Consider the following 15,165-nt stretch of genomic DNA (forward strand, 5'->3'; position numbering starts at 1 on the left):
GATGCCCCAGTCGCTATACCGAGGTTCGCCCTGAAGACTAGAACCCATTTTGATCCATTTCTTTGGAGAAAAGCGGCGATCTTTTCAATCTCCTCTTCCCGGACTCCTTACTTCCTCACTCCCTTTCTTTCTTCATCGTTCTGGCTTCCTTGGTTGTATTTGCTTTGTTACTAATCCGTAGCCATTCTTTATATTTCCAGGCTGATAGTTCATTCACTTACTTTTATATACGGGGAGTGTTACAGACAGATTGGTCATCGCCATGAGTAGCCTCAATAGTCCCATCGGTCTTTTGAAGGCAATGGTGGTGAGGATCCCCCTCATCCTAAAGACCTTGTTTCTTCATACAATTCGCTTGTCCCCCGTGTCGGGAAAGCAAGATCTGCGAACAGAGTTAACTGTCGCTATTATCCGCTCTTTTATTGCCTTCACGACGACACCAGTCGGCAAACAGCAAAAAGGCAGCATGCGTGACCCGGGCATCAAGGGTCCCATGTGGATTTCGAAAGTGACACTACCTCCGCCAGAAAATGAGGTGCAAGAAGCCGTGTTCAAAGCGTTCGAGGATCTGAAACTCGGCGGCGAGACCTACGATATCCCGGGTGTTGTTCCTGTTGAGGCAGAGTGGACCGGTTACCGTAGTGGTGTGGATAAGAATGCACCGCAGCCTGATATCTCGGAAGAAGACAAGTATAAGGAGTTGCGGAAAGAAGCGCAGTCGGACACGGTCATCCTGTACTTTCACGGAGGGGCTTACTTGTGAGTGATCCTATAGTATCCTGTCCACGGTCACTTGCTTGCGGATAAACTGACTACAACAGTCTAATGGATCCTTGCACCCATCGTATTCCAGTCGCTCATCTTTCCAAGAGGACCGGTGCTCCCATTTTGTCGGTGCGATACCGTCTCGCACCCCAACACCCTTTCCCCTCTGCTCTCGTGGATGCTTTGGTCGCGTATCTATCTCTCGTTGCCCCACCCCCAGGCTCACTCCACGAGCCCGTGCCAGCAAAGAAAATCATCTTTTCGGGCGACTCCGCGGGTGGAAATTTATGCTTGGTGCTTCTGCAGACTCTTTTGACGCTGCGCCGCATCTCCCCGACAATCCGCTTCCACGGCCAGGAAATCCCGATTGAATTGCCCGCCGGAGTAGCCATGAGCTCACCATGGTGTGATGTGACACGGTCTATGCCCTCTGTCGTTAACAATGCACTATACGATTATCTTGCACCGCCGACACAAGTTCCTGAGACACTCTACCAACCTCCTAATATTCCTGCAGACACCATCTGGCCCTGTAAACCCCCGCGAGTTGACCTTTTCTCCAACGCCAACGCAGCGATCCACCCTCTAGTATCGCCTCTAGCAGCACGCAAAGAACTCTGGAAAGGCTCACCACCGATCTACATGAACATGGGCGAAGAAGGCCTCTCGGACGAAGGCCTCCTTCTAGCTCGCAAAATGTACCAAGTTGGGGTTCCTGTTGTGGTGGAACAGTTCGAAGGCATGCCGCATTGTTTCGGTCTTCTCATGGTGAAGACACCGGCCGGGAAGCGCTTTTTCGATGGAATGTCTAAGTTCTGCAGTGACGCGATTGCGGGTCGGGTCAAGCCATCTAGCAGTTTAACGTACATTGGGTATAAGTTACGGTCGACTCGCGAGATCCCGTTGGATAAGACTGTTTCCTTGACTGACGAGGAGGTTGATGAGCGTTTGCGCAAGAGTGCTGAATGGCGGATTGAGGGCGAAAAAGAACTGCAGAAACAATTCTATGAGAAGGCGAAGTTGTAGATCTACACGTTTCTCTCCGGCGCTCTATCTAGAAACATTATTGCCACCTAGATACTCTGGGTATTATATACAGTGTTATAAAATATATCACAAACTGTCTACATCAATAGAACCACTTACCTTTCTACTATAAAGATGAACTGATGATGTTCTGACTGATTTCATTTGCATTTTGGCGGCCAGGTGACCCGCTCGTTTACGAATACATAGAGTATAGCAAGTTGTCCATTAGCATAACAACAAAGACATAGCTATGACTTTGAAAATTTAGCCCTCGAAACTGGCCTGAGGAACCGTAGACTCGGCAGTAAGTCTAGGAAACAGGTACCAGTAGCCACAGGGGTGCCATTTCGAAATCTCCAAAGCCGACTGAGCTATATAAGGAAAAGCCGACAGAAAAGGGTGAACCAGAAAAGAACCAGGAACAGGCCAGAGGAGCGAAGCCAGGCAGCCTTGCCTCATAACCGGTGTAGAGGTTGATTTCATAACGAGTTACCTAGTTCAGAAAACCCTCAGGGAACCCTGATGCCCGAGGTCTACCTAGACATGACTGACTTAGCATAGCTGAGTACCTGCTGTAGCGCAAGGATCTGTTGATTTATTTAGCAAAAATATCATCTGATACCAAAAGCGAAGCAGCTTACCATCAACATAGTTATATGTGAGCTCGCCATCATCAACATTGTTGTTGCCCTGAGGGTAAAAGTATGGCACACTACCACACTGCTTGCATCTACATAACCAAAACAATGTTAGTCACTTGTCCTCACAGTCCAATCAAAAATTTATTATTCTGAATAACATACCCATGATCCGTAATATAGTGAGCCAAGTTCTTAATCACACCACCGTTGGTTCCCCCTGTCTTCTGCAGGAACGCACAATAACCACCGCCATTACCGGCCTGGTTGCCAACACAGGCGATGTGTTCTCCGTTCATGTACCTGTTCGCCATAGGTGAGTCGGACGGTTGATATTAACATGAAAAAGAGGACGTACGTACCATCTGTTGGTATCGATATGTTGAATCACATTGGTGAGTTGCTGGGCAGCATCAGAAGGTCCCCATAATGCGCTGCACTTTGCGGAACCACGGCAGTTAATCCCAAGCTTGGCATTTGCAGTGAGAGCACTTGCGACTATTAAGAATACTGTGGCCAACATGCTGAGAGATAGGGAGGGGGAGTAGATCGAAGGAGAGATTTGGGAGATTAGTATCGGAAGTTGTGCGTTTTTTGGAGACTTGAACTACCTGGTACCATAGCTGAATTTATAGAAATCCATATCTAGGCTCATACAATGCTTTCATGAATTAATGAGAGATTTACTAGGTGACTCCTATACAGTCTTGGATAGCACGAAATGGACTGCATTAGGAAAATGGTCTATAGAAATCCATATTCAGCAAGAAGGCTAAAGCAATGCATCAACGCGATGTCACCTATGTGTGTAACATCGCCAGACGACATTCAAGGATATCCTGGGTAAACGGGGCAGGAAATACGAACATCTGGGCGTCGATAGTCAGCTTTAGGGCTTACCGCAATAAGCTCAAATAAGCATCTTCAGCCCCCGTGGCAGCCTGATCGACTAACCCGAACTAGAATCTGGTCCGCGTTCTCGAATGATAGGCGACGAACTAAGCACGAAAAAGGTAAGGGAGGAGTCGCCCTTTTAGGGATGTGGCAGGGACCTGTAGGGAAATCATAATCATTACGAGATTCTTGGTTTTTGAGACATTCTCTTGGCAGCTGAATTCATTGACCAAATTCCTAAATGGGTAATCTGAGAACTGTTTTGCACTCTGGAAGGAGGATTGTATGTACAATAGAGAAATTGTAGTTGTTGTTGTTCCTTTTTTTTTTTTTTTTTTTTTATTGGGAGAAATATGTGTGAAAGCTCTCAAATATATAAAAGGTGACTCGGTGTCACAAATAATAACCCTAAGCTCGACAACCATATTGAATCATTTTAGTTAACACTCTCTAATCATTATTATACCCTTATTACTACTTGTTACCATTCTATAAAGAAATCCATCCATCCACCATGCACACTCCATCCATCATCCAAGGGTTTCTTCTCGCCATCACCCTGGTGGCCTCCTCCGAAGCCAAGCTCGGAATCAACTGCCGCGGTTCAGCGAACTGCAACACCTTTGGCAACACCCAGATGGCCTTCCAGCTCAAACGTGCCATCGACGGCATTGACCCCAACCGCTGGTACAACAACGGAGAGCACATCGCCTGTGTCGGATCCGGTGCTCGCATCACCGGCAATGGTGGATTCTGTGCGTTCCTACAGAACACTGGTGGTACGAATGGTGCTGTGATCAAGAGTTTGGCCCATTATATCCCGGAACATGGGTATGTTGCTCCTCTCTCTCCTCGTGTAGGGGGAAGTTTGAGGAGGGTTGCTGATCTCATAGTACAGATGCAAGGTTTGCGGAAGTGTGCCGTATTTCTATCCCCAGGGGAATAACAATGTGGATGATGGGGAGCTTACCTTTAATTATGTGGATAATGCGTGTACGAAGGATGAAGCAAAGCTTTGCTGATATCCACGTTCAGTGTATTGATTATATTTTAGAATGCAAGAATCGAAAACAATCCAACGGACGTTCGTGGATTGACAGAGCCTGTCTTTTAAAAAAGAACTGTGGTACTTTGTCCATAGTCCTAGAGCCCACCTTGACTGACATCTGAAGCAATCAAGCATGGCTACTGGTGGTCTTGGATATGCACGTAGTGTTGGGCAGTAGTTTATGATATACAATCTGGATCCATGGTTCAATTCCAGCTATATCTGCTCCAAGGCAGACGTCCTCGACATTAAGTTACAAGAAGAACAAAAGGCTATTCAAATACTTCACAGTCCCAAAATAACAAACACTAGTATTTCATCGCTAGATAAATTCATCATCATCCATGGAGTCGTCTTCAAAGTTGGCCTTACCCTGATGTACATCCGGCCCGAGATCCAATTCGGGGACAGCGATCGGAGTGGGTTTCTGAGTCGGTGTCTGCTGTTGCTTCTTAGGTGCATTAAAGCCATATTTAGAGGTTGCAAATGCAGGAAAGCCTTCTACACGAGTCCCACGTATCCGGATCTCGCCTGAAAGATTGAGCGCTCGAGGAGGTATATCATCCACATAGCCATCTGAGATTCCCAGAAGTTGTGTTGTGAGTCTAAAGAAAGCCACCATCACGGCCCAGAGCGGAGTCCAGATGGCCGATAGGTGCAACCAGCGCCATAGCATTGTTGGGATGACGAACGGAAAACGTGGCGCATCGGGAAGCAGACAATTTCCTTCGCATGCCTCAGCAACAAAGGGATGACAGTAATAATCACACATCGTCGACTCAGAGAAGTACCACAGAAGCAACAGCCCGCTGCACCATCCAAGGAACGTGGGTCGAATCCGGCGTGAGCCAGGTTCATGTCTCCATAAGCGTGGGAGATAGAAAGCAGAGGTCAATCCATTATGATGAGCTTTGCAGGTTTCACAGTTGTCACACGTATGACTCGATGGTAGCTGTCCTTTCGGAGAAGCTGGTATTGCTGCAAGAGCAGCGGCATCCCGTAAGACTTGATCCTCCAAGCCATTGAGCCCTTTCTTCACCTTGTTGATATTCTCGGTTAGGGACTCCAGCTTTTTATTCAGCCTGTCGAGATCGACGCTATCACTGCTTCCCGAGCTTTCGAGTTCAAGTTTCTGCAGGATGGACTTCTCATACTCTGCATCGTCTTCTGCTTCAGTTTTTAGATCATTTGGCTTTTCGTCAAGGATTTGTTGGAGAGATTCGAGCGTGTCGTCGCCAACGTCCAAAGAGTCTTTGTCAGCCTTGAAATCTTGCATGACAGTTTCCAACGCACTCTTCGGGAGATCAGGTTTGATCAACGGTGGCCTCTTTTTGTCTTTCAATTTTTCCGCTTGTTTCTCTGCCTTCTTGTCCTTTTCCTTGTTTTCTATCTGACTCATGTCCATTGGCTTCACGTTTACCACACTTTCCTTTTCCTTCTCCCTTTTCTCCATTTCCATCTTCCTTTCATTCTCCCTAGCCTTTTGATTGTCTTCCTCCCTCTTCTTTTCTCTCTCGTTTTCACTAATCTGTTGCGACCCAGAACTGTTGGGCTCTTCAAAAATGGTTGGTACTCCAAGTCCAGATGATACTTCAAGTCCCTTATTTCCGGACACTGGTGGTCTTAGGTTGTTCAGACGAGGCTTTGGGAGCTCTTTCATTCGTTCAGTCATTGGCGTATCTATCCAGGCGCCAGTCACAACCGGCGTTTTGTCGTAGATTCGCCTCTCGGGGAGTTTTGAGTTTTCTGGCGTTTTGAATTCGGCCTGGTTTTGAGGTGGGCTCTCCGTCCTAGAAAGCTTGCGAAGAAGGTCATGCGAGTCCCTCTTAGTTGGACTTCGTTTGCTAAATATAGAGTTCTTATATACCATAATTGGGGTATTCGGAATTTGACTTCCCTCGCCTAAGTTCTCGTCTTTCTGCCCTGCGAAGAGCTTGGTGTGCGCACCTGCGGGAGGGACCATGTTATACCTATTGGTTGGAGGCTCCCCCAGTGTATTCCGGTATCCCTCACTGGTTCGATCTTGAAATCCGATATGTGAGCGCACGTCGGTCTTGAGTTTACGCGGAGAAATTTCTTTGCGCCCTTCCTCAGTCCGTCCAGACTCGGATTCGGTACGCCGGGTGATATTCCTAAGCCAATCCCGACGATGTGTGCCCCGGCTTCCCCAGTTGGAAGGGACGTTCAACGATGGCCTGAGATGATCTTCTTCTTCTTCTTCTTCCTCTTGAAACACATCCTGTTCTTCCTCATCACGCCTCTGTAGATTCTCTGAGGTCAAAGCCGCCGGCAGTCCGGCTTTGCTCAACATAGGCGACTGGTTCGCGGTAGCTCGTTTTAAACGCTGTTCGTCTTTGATATGGTCGGCCAGTTTTCGGCGGAGGGACTCGTCACTGACCTCGTTCAGAAAGTCAGCGTCTGCAGTGCTAAACAGACTATTTCCTCTAGTCCTCGATCCAGAAGATGAGCGCGTACTTCGATTGTCGCGGAACCGGTTTATAGAGAAACGGGAGTCCTCTTCATCCTGATCGACCAAGCTTCCGGCGTCATCAATCTGCCTGTATGTTTCCGCCAGCTCGTCCGGGGGGTTTGAGTCGGGGGATTTGTGGGCGAAGCTCTGTCTCCTCCGATTCGGGGTCCCCAATGCATAAGGGTCCCCCGTGACGTTTTCCGACATTGTTGGATACCGCGATACGGCTTCGAACGCACCTCGCAGGGTGCCTGATTGACTGAGGTTCCTCCGACGCCGAGCGCGAAGCTCGCCCGTAGGGTTGGGTACTTGCGACGCGTCAAAACGGTCGGTGGCGTGGGATTCAAGATATGCTCGATGGAAAGGAGAGTGTTGCTGTTGCTCGTAGTTGCGACGCGACAGCCCAGTTCGCGCGGTCCTGCGGTCGGGGGTAGCCATGGCGATCAGTGGGAGGTCCCTCGGGAAATTTCATTAATCCGTCCATTCACTATTTCATGACCAAGTTAGAGGAATGTGCCACGGGGTGTTTGTCCAGCAGTGAATTGCAAGAAGCAACGCGCGGGTATCGATGCAACGCCCAATCGGGTTAGCGGCGCGGAGGAATTCATGGGAAGCACGAGTAAGGCCAACTTCATCTTTCTCTTCTTCTTCTCTTCGGCTGTCCTTCTCATGGTTACCCTTTAAAGATTGCCGATCAATTGCACTAAACTCTACGGTACGAATCATGTCTCTTTACCCGTCGTCATATGCAGGTGAATGTGATGAACAACACCTTTACTGACCCGACATGTGACCCGATCAGATGTATTGATCGTCCCCCCGCCGCTGCATAGCTCATTGATCTTCGAATATACCAAGACCGGCTGGATTTAAATTCGGAACAGATGCCTTTCAGGTTCTAGGAACTATTACCCAGAATCACCACTCCATTATACGATATGGCCAAATCCGCAAGACGAGCCGGAAAGGCAAAGGCCTCAGTCACCCCCTCCATATCATCATCAGGCGCTTCAACTCCAAGCTCACAATCGGGACCCCTTCCTCCGTTTACCAAAGCTCCCGCGTCTCTCCAGCCCTTCCTCGAACCGCTCTCCCCGAACGAAGTGTACCTCGTCCACATCGACACCTCTCCCCAAGACCTCAAGAAGCAGACCTTCCTCGCACCCGCCGTACTCAATGTTGTGATCACTGCTCTTTTAGCTTTCCGGGCCTACATGGTCCGCAACTTCTACCCGGCACTATTGGCCCCGTTGATCGGGCTCACCAGCACTGTGGCAGTAGACACGTCAACTATGTCATGGGGAGAAATGGCAAACGTAGCCCTGCGCCGAACGGGCAATATCGTGATCGACTACTTTCTAGTGACGGTCTTTCTATCTTGGCCAATTGGTTTCGTCAAGGGCCCTGTCAAGTGGCGCTCCAAGATCGGCTTCCGTGACCAGGAGATCATCGTCCGCCGCAGCCAGCCCACTTTGAGCCGAGGATTGGACCGCAGCCGCTGGATCAAGGACAATGAAGACATGAGGGACAAGATCGTGGCCGCGGTAACACCGGACCGGGTCAAGAAGACGGGATACTTGCTCGTGGATGCAGACTGGAACCTTGACTACGATGCCATGATCAAGGCACACGAGCTGGTAGACAACGCGAAGAAAGAGGATGGGCTACCGTTGGATGAGTTCCGGACTGCTGTAATCGTCAACACAGACGCTGATGGCTGGTTGATCTGGCACGTGGAAGATGAGGACACACCTGAAGGAAGAGAGCGATCGAGCCAGCGAGACCAGATCTTGGCATTTAAAGATAAACTGACGGCCATGGGTAAAGAGGATCTCTTCTTCCGTTGGGTTGAGTTAATTCAATATGAAAGCACACAGCCCGGAGGGTTTACTCCCGAGAGGCAGCAGTCAGCGATGGTGCAGGCAAAGAAACTCTTTGAAGATGAAAACGTTGATTTTGCTCGCTTTTGGGAGGAAGTTGGTGGGCTGCAGGGATTTACTGACCAGCTTGATTGACCTCATGCCTGTCTCGCTGTCAGTCTTTCTTTACTACTTTTCTTGTAGCTTTCTACGGTTTAATTCGCATTATCAATGCTATTGGCGTTACATGTTACCGAGGATTGCTTAGCATTCGGGGGAAAGCTTTCATTTTATGAACATATCAGCGTCTAGTTCAATAACCATTTTTTGTATTTTCCCAAGTATCGTTGTGTTTGCAACGGGAGTGAATATCGTAAATTTAAATTGAAGGTGTCAAAAACGAAACATATGAGCATATCATGTCTCGAAATTGAAGGGTATCATTCATGCAATTTCATGACGTATACAGCTCCCGAGTAGTTCAGAAAATCTACTCACACTTTGGATCTACTCGATTATCGGCTTCCGCTCTCCAAACGATAGTCCACAGACCAAAGTTTCTCCCATGGTCGGTATCGAGCAGCCTGCCGCCCGTTTGGGGTCGATCGGGACGGTGATACGGCGCCTGAATAGTCAAACCGCGAAGACAATGGAGATCTCACACCGTCTGCCTGTCGCTGCTGCCCCAATCCAAGAGCGCTATGCGTTCGTTCCAAGCCCTATGACGGATCGTCAGCTCCTTTCAGGAGACGTAAGCGTAGAAAAGGAAAACGGTCCGTGGAGTTCACGGGCCCTGGAGCTGGTCGCGGCGAACCTCTTCTGAAGTAGGGGCTGCCTCCCGTGGCTGCGAGCCTGCAGTTGCAGTTGTAGAGTCAGCGTCAGCTTGTCGAGCAAGATCGGTTGTTGAATCGTTGCCACGTTGTGACGGCGTGGCCGGGCCTTTTTTAGAATTAGAGCTGTTACGTCGACTATCCAGGCTCTTGGTTAAAGTTTTTGCAACGTTGCCTCCAGCACTCGTTCGTTTCAGTCGAATACTACCCCGCGCATCTACATGTGCTGGCGCAACGGTACTCTTGCCTAAACCTGGCGTGGCTGGTGCGCCAGGCTTCTCCTCCATGGCATCTAAGAGGTACCAGCGAAGGCCATCAGATAATTCGAACGGATTTTCATCATCGAAGGAAGTGCCATCACTAGCCTCTCCAATTGACCGACGATCAGGATTAGCACCATTCATGGATTTCGAAAGATCCACGACCCTTTCTTCAATCTTCGTGATTCGAGCAAGTAGCCAATCCCGAGTATGGAGTTTGTGGACATCTTGCTCGCGCAAGAAGTAGTGCGGTGCCCCGACATTGAAAGCGGCCCATGATCGGATGGCCTGGTTTCTCGTTGGTAAAAACAAGGCGAGATCCCCTTCCTTGAAAGACCGGTAGGCAATCTTATCATGAGCTTCACTTTGAGTCCGATGATATTTATCTCGGTATCCTCTCGCCTCCTTCTGCCATTTACGAGCGAGTACCTCGATGTCTTTAACGCGCTTGACAATAGCATCCCCGAAGATATCAACATCGAACTGATATAGTGATTCCATGAAAGCCATAAACCTATCGGTTTCCTCTTCTGAGGTATCGGCGTGCATCCAGCCAAGAAGGGCCGGGTCTGGCCGTACCGATACCACTCCAGACTGACTGAGGGATTCTGCAGTACTTGAGAGTGCAGTAACCTTAGAGGACCTTTGGACAACAATATCTCCATTCTGCCGGACGACAGTGAAACCCAATTGCTCCAGCATATGCTCCACCTTTTCAACTTGTCTAAATAGCTGCTTCGAAAGTTCTTGAGATCTTGTCCCGCAAGTCTCAACTCTACCAGCCGCGTGCTGCTCCGTTTCAGCCATGGCTTCCACCCTTTTCTTCCAAACCAGGACCTCATCCTCGGCCTTCCGAGCCTGAGCTTCTACTTCGTTCAGTCTCTGGGAAAGGTCCGCTAGTTTTCGTTCTTCCTCTATGACGCGTTCTCGAAGAGCGTCGGATCCTGTCTCACCGGATGCCAACTTAGACTGCAGAGCAATAAATTTGGAGCGTTCATCATCCAACTCAGATGCAACAGTTTCCAGTCTCGATTTCTCCTGCGCAAGTTCTTCTTTTACTAGCGACAGTTCTGAAGCACGCGTTTCTGAAGTCTTTCTTAACTCCTCGGCTTCCGACTCAATCTGGGTCAGGCGTTCTTCAAGCTCCTTGCTTTCGGCGACAGCTTTGGCGGAGCTTTCTTCTGCATTCTTAGCATGAATCGACAACCCTTCAGAAAGTACTTCGATAGCTTTGACGATGCTAGGAGTATCCACCGGAACTGGGCCCCCCGGTGATAGGTTCATGTAAGCAGCTTGTAGGGCATGGTTGCTTTCTCGCTCTCGCTCTCTTCTTTCGGATTCTTGTTTCTCAAGTTCTTCGATCCGGGCATGGAGACTCTCTTCCGTTTCTTTAAGGGCCTGCGTGTATGCAGTTAGGTCGGTCGCCTTCTGTATCTCTCCTTCGGCACGAGCATGAGCATCTTGAAGTTCTATCTCAAGCTGATGGATCCGCTCGTCGGCGTCCTGTTTCTCATGCTCTCGGCTTTCCATTATTCTATCCAATTCCTCCTCGAGCTCTTCAGCCCGGATCCGACACTTTTTCATCTCACCTTCGAGGAACCTCCGTTCATCATCGAATTCCCGCTGCCGGGCTTCAAGATTTCCTATCAAGTCATTCTTCGTGGACTGCACCTCTTGTATCTTGTCAGTGTTGGATTGGCGCTCCGCGTGCGCGTCCCTTTGCAGCTTCTGGACTGTTTCTCGTTCTGCTGCCAGCTCGGCTTCTAAGTGAACAATTCGCTGCACTAGCGCCTTCTCTTCTGAAGATTGGTTCGAGGACATCCGTCTTGATGAAACAGAGGACCTTCTTGAAAGCGTATCAGGATAAGGCGATGCTGGAGAGCTAGGGAAGTCGAGTGAGAAATTTCCACTAGCCGGCCTCCCCATATGGCTCTGGCGATGTAGCAAGTCTTCTAGTTTCCGGATACGGCTTTCAGAGCCTTTAACTTTTTCTTCCAATTTAGACTTTTCGTCCCTCAAGCTCCGGACCATGTCATCGCTACGAAGTAAAAGAGAGCTTCGGCTTAGGTCAAAGACACTGCCTTGCTTGAAGGCTTTTGCCCTGCGGCGTTGTAGGCGGGTAGGAGCATCTAGCTCTTTATAGAGCTGTGTCAGCTCTTGGGCTGGACTGGCCATACCGGGTTTGGTCTTCAGCTCCTCAAGGTACGCTTCGATCTCCTTTCTACTGACCACGGGCCATTCATACTCCTGGCCTCGTAGATTGACTTCGATCCCTGGTGTAGTCGAGTCGGATATAGAAACGAAATCACCCATGTTCTTGATCCATTTTTTCCTCCGGCGTTGCTCTTCATCCTGGAATACAGACATTTCCTCCGCTAAAGTTAGGGAGTCATTCTTCATCTTGTCACTGAACTCACGGCGCCGAACAGACTCGATTAAGATGGACCCATAGACAAAGGGCATGTGGAAAACCGTGTAGAGAACGTCGAATGCATCGCTTTGGCAATTCAAATTGTTTATTTGAGACTGCACATCAGCAAGGCGTGACTCAATCAATGATATCTGTCGCATGTGATTGGAAGCAGTTTTTACTGCGGCATTATATTGCCTAGCGGCTTCCTCCAAGTTCGTCTGAATCTCGGCACTAACTTCCAATAGCGATGGTAGGAGGTCCTTGGTATGGCTCAGCGCAAGTCTAGAAACGTTGGCCAGCGTTTTCTGATTATTGGGCAGAGCCAAGACATGTTCATAGTCGGATTGTATCTTTCTAGATATTGTTTCCACTTCCTGTAATAGGCTCTCAACACCGTCCACGCCTGCAGGGACCGCAGTATCCACCAAGTGCTGAGTGTCTGTAGCAATCCCACCAACAGCCTTCTCCACATCTTCAACTTGTCGAGCAAAGCGCGAGGACACATCCACTGCCTCTGACCCAGCTCTGTGCACTTCATCTGTGTCTAAATAATCACGTAACGTTCCAGTTGACTTATTCGTGCCCTTTGTGGGAGTTGACGGGCGTCCTAGGAAGGGGAAGTCTTTTCGAGCTGGGATGTTCTCCAATGTCGCGAAGGTTCGTTTCCATCCATCAAGCGCTACGTGTTGCTCCTTCAAAAGATCATTCGCCCACGTCTGAGCTTCCGTGAACCGATGTTCCAAGGTTCCCACATGAGTCTTCAGGTTCTCAAGAGCTACATTGATGGCGCGATTGATAATACCTGTCCGCTCATTGTGCTCTTGTATATCCTTATGAATTAACTCGCAGCGTTCCGTCAAGGCTATGGCCCACGTACGTCTGGCCATGTAAAGATTTCGCCAGGCTTGGAGATCATTCTGGTCGGTGAGGGTATCGGGAGGGCTTTCGAGATCAAGCGGTTGTGGAGAGGTAAGCGTCGGGATATCTTGTTCGTTGGGTTCATTGACAAATCTGCGGTCATATACGAAGATCTCGTCCTGATATGGATAGTGAGCTTAAATGTTAGCGGGAACGATATCTGGGGGAAGCATACTTCAGTGGCCAGTGTCTGAATCTTGACGTTCTTCCCACGTGCAGTCATTAAGATTTGTCTTTGGGATGGGATTGAGGTGTTTCGGGAAATCCATGACCGAAGCGCATCGGGACTAGCATTCAAGAATGATGGCGCCGGTTAGCATTCCCACACCAGAGCCAAAGGGGATAAAGAAACAGGGAACACAAGGGATGGTCCGGGCACATAGAGTGGAGGTGAAGCCAACTTAAGATGGAGGAACCTGAACATACGATGCGAACGACACCGGATCAGCAAGCAAATGCTCACCCGTGTGAGCAATATAGATGTGTAAAGACATCCCCACCTCACCTGCCGAACAGAGCGGCTCCAGAAGTTCTTTGTGAGGTGAAGGATACCGAAGGGGAGATAAGGGAGTTTCGTTCATATAAACGCAAGGCATCCAGGCCTGAAGAGCTCCCCGGACCTAGACCCGTTTTGGTTGACTGACACACGCCCCCGGAACCACCCAAAACAAGCCCGACTTTCTCCACCGCCTGGTCGCCCTCCCTACGCCGTGTGTCGTTTAGAAAAAAAAGCTTTTCATCACGCGATGTTATTTTCGGCCAGCCACGAGGTCTCAATTCATGGCATCTGCGAAAGCCCGCTCCCTGCCTCACCTGGACTCGGGTGAGGTTTCTCTGTTGGATCTTGCAGAGGATGATCTGAGGGATGCCGTGTCTTTCTCGGACAAAGAAGCGTTGATCCTGCGACTATATAATCAACTTCAGGAACAAGAACTCGAAAAGGCACTCCTCGAACAAGGTGAATTGCCATGTGTGTCTGAAGGTCTTCCATACCTTCACGTTTTTATCTTTCCCGTAAACGCAAAGACTGATGTCTCGTAGATGCCGAACTACTCTCTGGGGATGATGCCGAAGAGCAGCTGGCCACAGCGGAGCGCGAGCTTCTAGAAGCCAGAGCCACTTACACAGTCAGGCGGAAGGCACTTGAGACTGTTCTTATGACAGACCCTACTCTCAAAGCTGTTCATATGAAAGCCACATATCCGGCTGAACAGTATGTCATCACTCTCTCTTTACTTGTCTCATCTACGCAAGTATACTAGGCTTGGCATTTGGCACGCTCCTAACATATTATAGAACTCTTCTTCGTCTTATCAATAGACGTGACGTGCTCTCATTAGCACATGAGAACTTGAATACTGCGCTTAGCTCGACTCTTAAAAAGTTATCTAACGCGGAGGTGGAAAATCTGCAACTTCACCAAAAGAACAAAGCGCTCGTCCGAGAGCTACTAGATCTGACGAAGAATGACGAATCATGGAGGGAAGAATTGGATGATATGAGTATTATGAAGCAATTAGAGCAAGTCAAAGCAGATCACCAAAAAAGTAAAGCGAAATGGGAAACCATGAAAAGTATTATTAGCGCTATCGTTGTCGGCAGTGGTGTGAACTGGGCTGAAAATGAAGAGCTCGTGGCTCTTGTATTGGACGACTCTGACGACTGATGGCTTGGTGACGATAAAATTTCTTCAACTTCTTTTCATTTTTTTTTTTTTCTTTTTTTTCTTTTTGGTTTGTCCTTTCTATCGGACCAGGCTGGGGCCATTTTGAAGGCGTTGATATACCCATTTGAATACCTACTACGGAGTAGAATAGAAGAACAATATGATGTCGTGTTAATCGTATATTGCGGGCTATATTGAACTATAGAGGAGGCTTGGAGGTGACAGATAACCTTCTAAATTTTTATTTATTATTTATTTTATTTATTTATTATTGTTATTTTTATTTTTATTTTTTTGTCTTTCGTCTTTTGTGTTTACAGATCACACTCTGTAACCATGTCAACAAAATCAAACTGAAGAGGACGATTATAATTC

General features: G+C 48.6%; 7 protein-coding genes across 7 annotated transcripts; 4 read left to right on the forward strand and 3 right to left on the reverse strand.

Annotated features, from left to right (window-relative positions):
* Positions 1-23: 23 nt before the first annotated feature.
* On the forward strand, positions 24-1,847 carry BDV27DRAFT_170494 (Alpha/Beta hydrolase protein). Its single transcript, XM_032075310.1, has 2 exons — positions 24-759; positions 822-1,847. Exons 1-2 carry the CDS (start codon positions 263-265, stop codon positions 1,789-1,791), a joined length of 1,467 nt encoding a protein of 488 aa, XP_031929892.1. The 5' UTR covers positions 24-262; the 3' UTR covers positions 1,792-1,847.
* Positions 1,848-1,980: 133 nt separating this feature from the next.
* BDV27DRAFT_124816 (killer toxin) lies at positions 1,981-3,111 on the reverse strand. Its single transcript, XM_032066179.1, has 4 exons — positions 2,795-3,111; positions 2,598-2,735; positions 2,436-2,524; positions 1,981-2,381 (listed from the first exon to the last, which is right to left on the reverse strand). The coding sequence occupies exons 1-4, from the start codon at positions 2,953-2,955 to the stop codon at positions 2,347-2,349; spliced, it is 423 nt and encodes a 140-aa protein (XP_031929893.1). The 5' UTR covers positions 2,956-3,111; the 3' UTR covers positions 1,981-2,346.
* Positions 3,112-3,774: 663 nt separating this feature from the next.
* BDV27DRAFT_124817 (killer toxin) lies at positions 3,775-4,440 on the forward strand. The gene is made up of 2 exons (XM_032066180.1): positions 3,775-4,157; positions 4,225-4,440. The coding sequence occupies exons 1-2, from the start codon at positions 3,841-3,843 to the stop codon at positions 4,346-4,348; spliced, it is 441 nt and encodes a 146-aa protein (XP_031929894.1). The 5' UTR covers positions 3,775-3,840; the 3' UTR covers positions 4,349-4,440.
* A 147-nt stretch (positions 4,441-4,587) lies between these two features.
* BDV27DRAFT_124818 (uncharacterized protein) lies at positions 4,588-6,581 on the reverse strand. The gene has a single exon (XM_032066181.1). It carries the CDS (start codon positions 6,335-6,337, stop codon positions 4,697-4,699), a length of 1,641 nt encoding a protein of 546 aa, XP_031929895.1. The 5' UTR covers positions 6,338-6,581; the 3' UTR covers positions 4,588-4,696.
* Positions 6,582-7,510: 929 nt separating this feature from the next.
* On the forward strand, positions 7,511-9,042 carry BDV27DRAFT_124819 (uncharacterized protein). Its single transcript, XM_032066182.1, has 2 exons — positions 7,511-7,559; positions 7,647-9,042. The coding sequence occupies exon 2, from the start codon at positions 7,783-7,785 to the stop codon at positions 8,857-8,859; it is 1,077 nt and encodes a 358-aa protein (XP_031929896.1). The 5' UTR covers positions 7,511-7,559; positions 7,647-7,782; the 3' UTR covers positions 8,860-9,042.
* atg11 (autophagy protein ATG11) lies at positions 9,004-13,681 on the reverse strand. The gene is made up of 3 exons (XM_032077786.1): positions 13,551-13,681; positions 13,300-13,411; positions 9,004-13,243 (listed from the first exon to the last, which is right to left on the reverse strand). Exons 1-3 carry the CDS (start codon positions 13,616-13,618, stop codon positions 9,488-9,490), a joined length of 3,936 nt encoding a protein of 1,311 aa, XP_031929897.1. The 5' UTR covers positions 13,619-13,681; the 3' UTR covers positions 9,004-9,487.
* A 72-nt stretch (positions 13,682-13,753) lies between these two features.
* On the forward strand, positions 13,754-14,856 carry BDV27DRAFT_124822 (centromere protein H). Its single transcript, XM_032066183.1, has 3 exons — positions 13,754-14,106; positions 14,166-14,337; positions 14,421-14,856. The coding sequence occupies exons 1-3, from the start codon at positions 13,905-13,907 to the stop codon at positions 14,788-14,790; spliced, it is 744 nt and encodes a 247-aa protein (XP_031929898.1). The 5' UTR covers positions 13,754-13,904; the 3' UTR covers positions 14,791-14,856.
* The last annotated feature ends 309 nt before the right edge of the window (positions 14,857-15,165 follow it).

Source organism: Aspergillus caelatus (genome assembly GCF_009193585.1).
Source record: "Aspergillus caelatus strain CBS 763.97 unplaced genomic scaffold BDV27scaffold_45, whole genome shotgun sequence".
In the NCBI taxonomy this organism is placed as follows: domain Eukaryota; kingdom Fungi; phylum Ascomycota; class Eurotiomycetes; order Eurotiales; family Aspergillaceae; genus Aspergillus; species Aspergillus caelatus.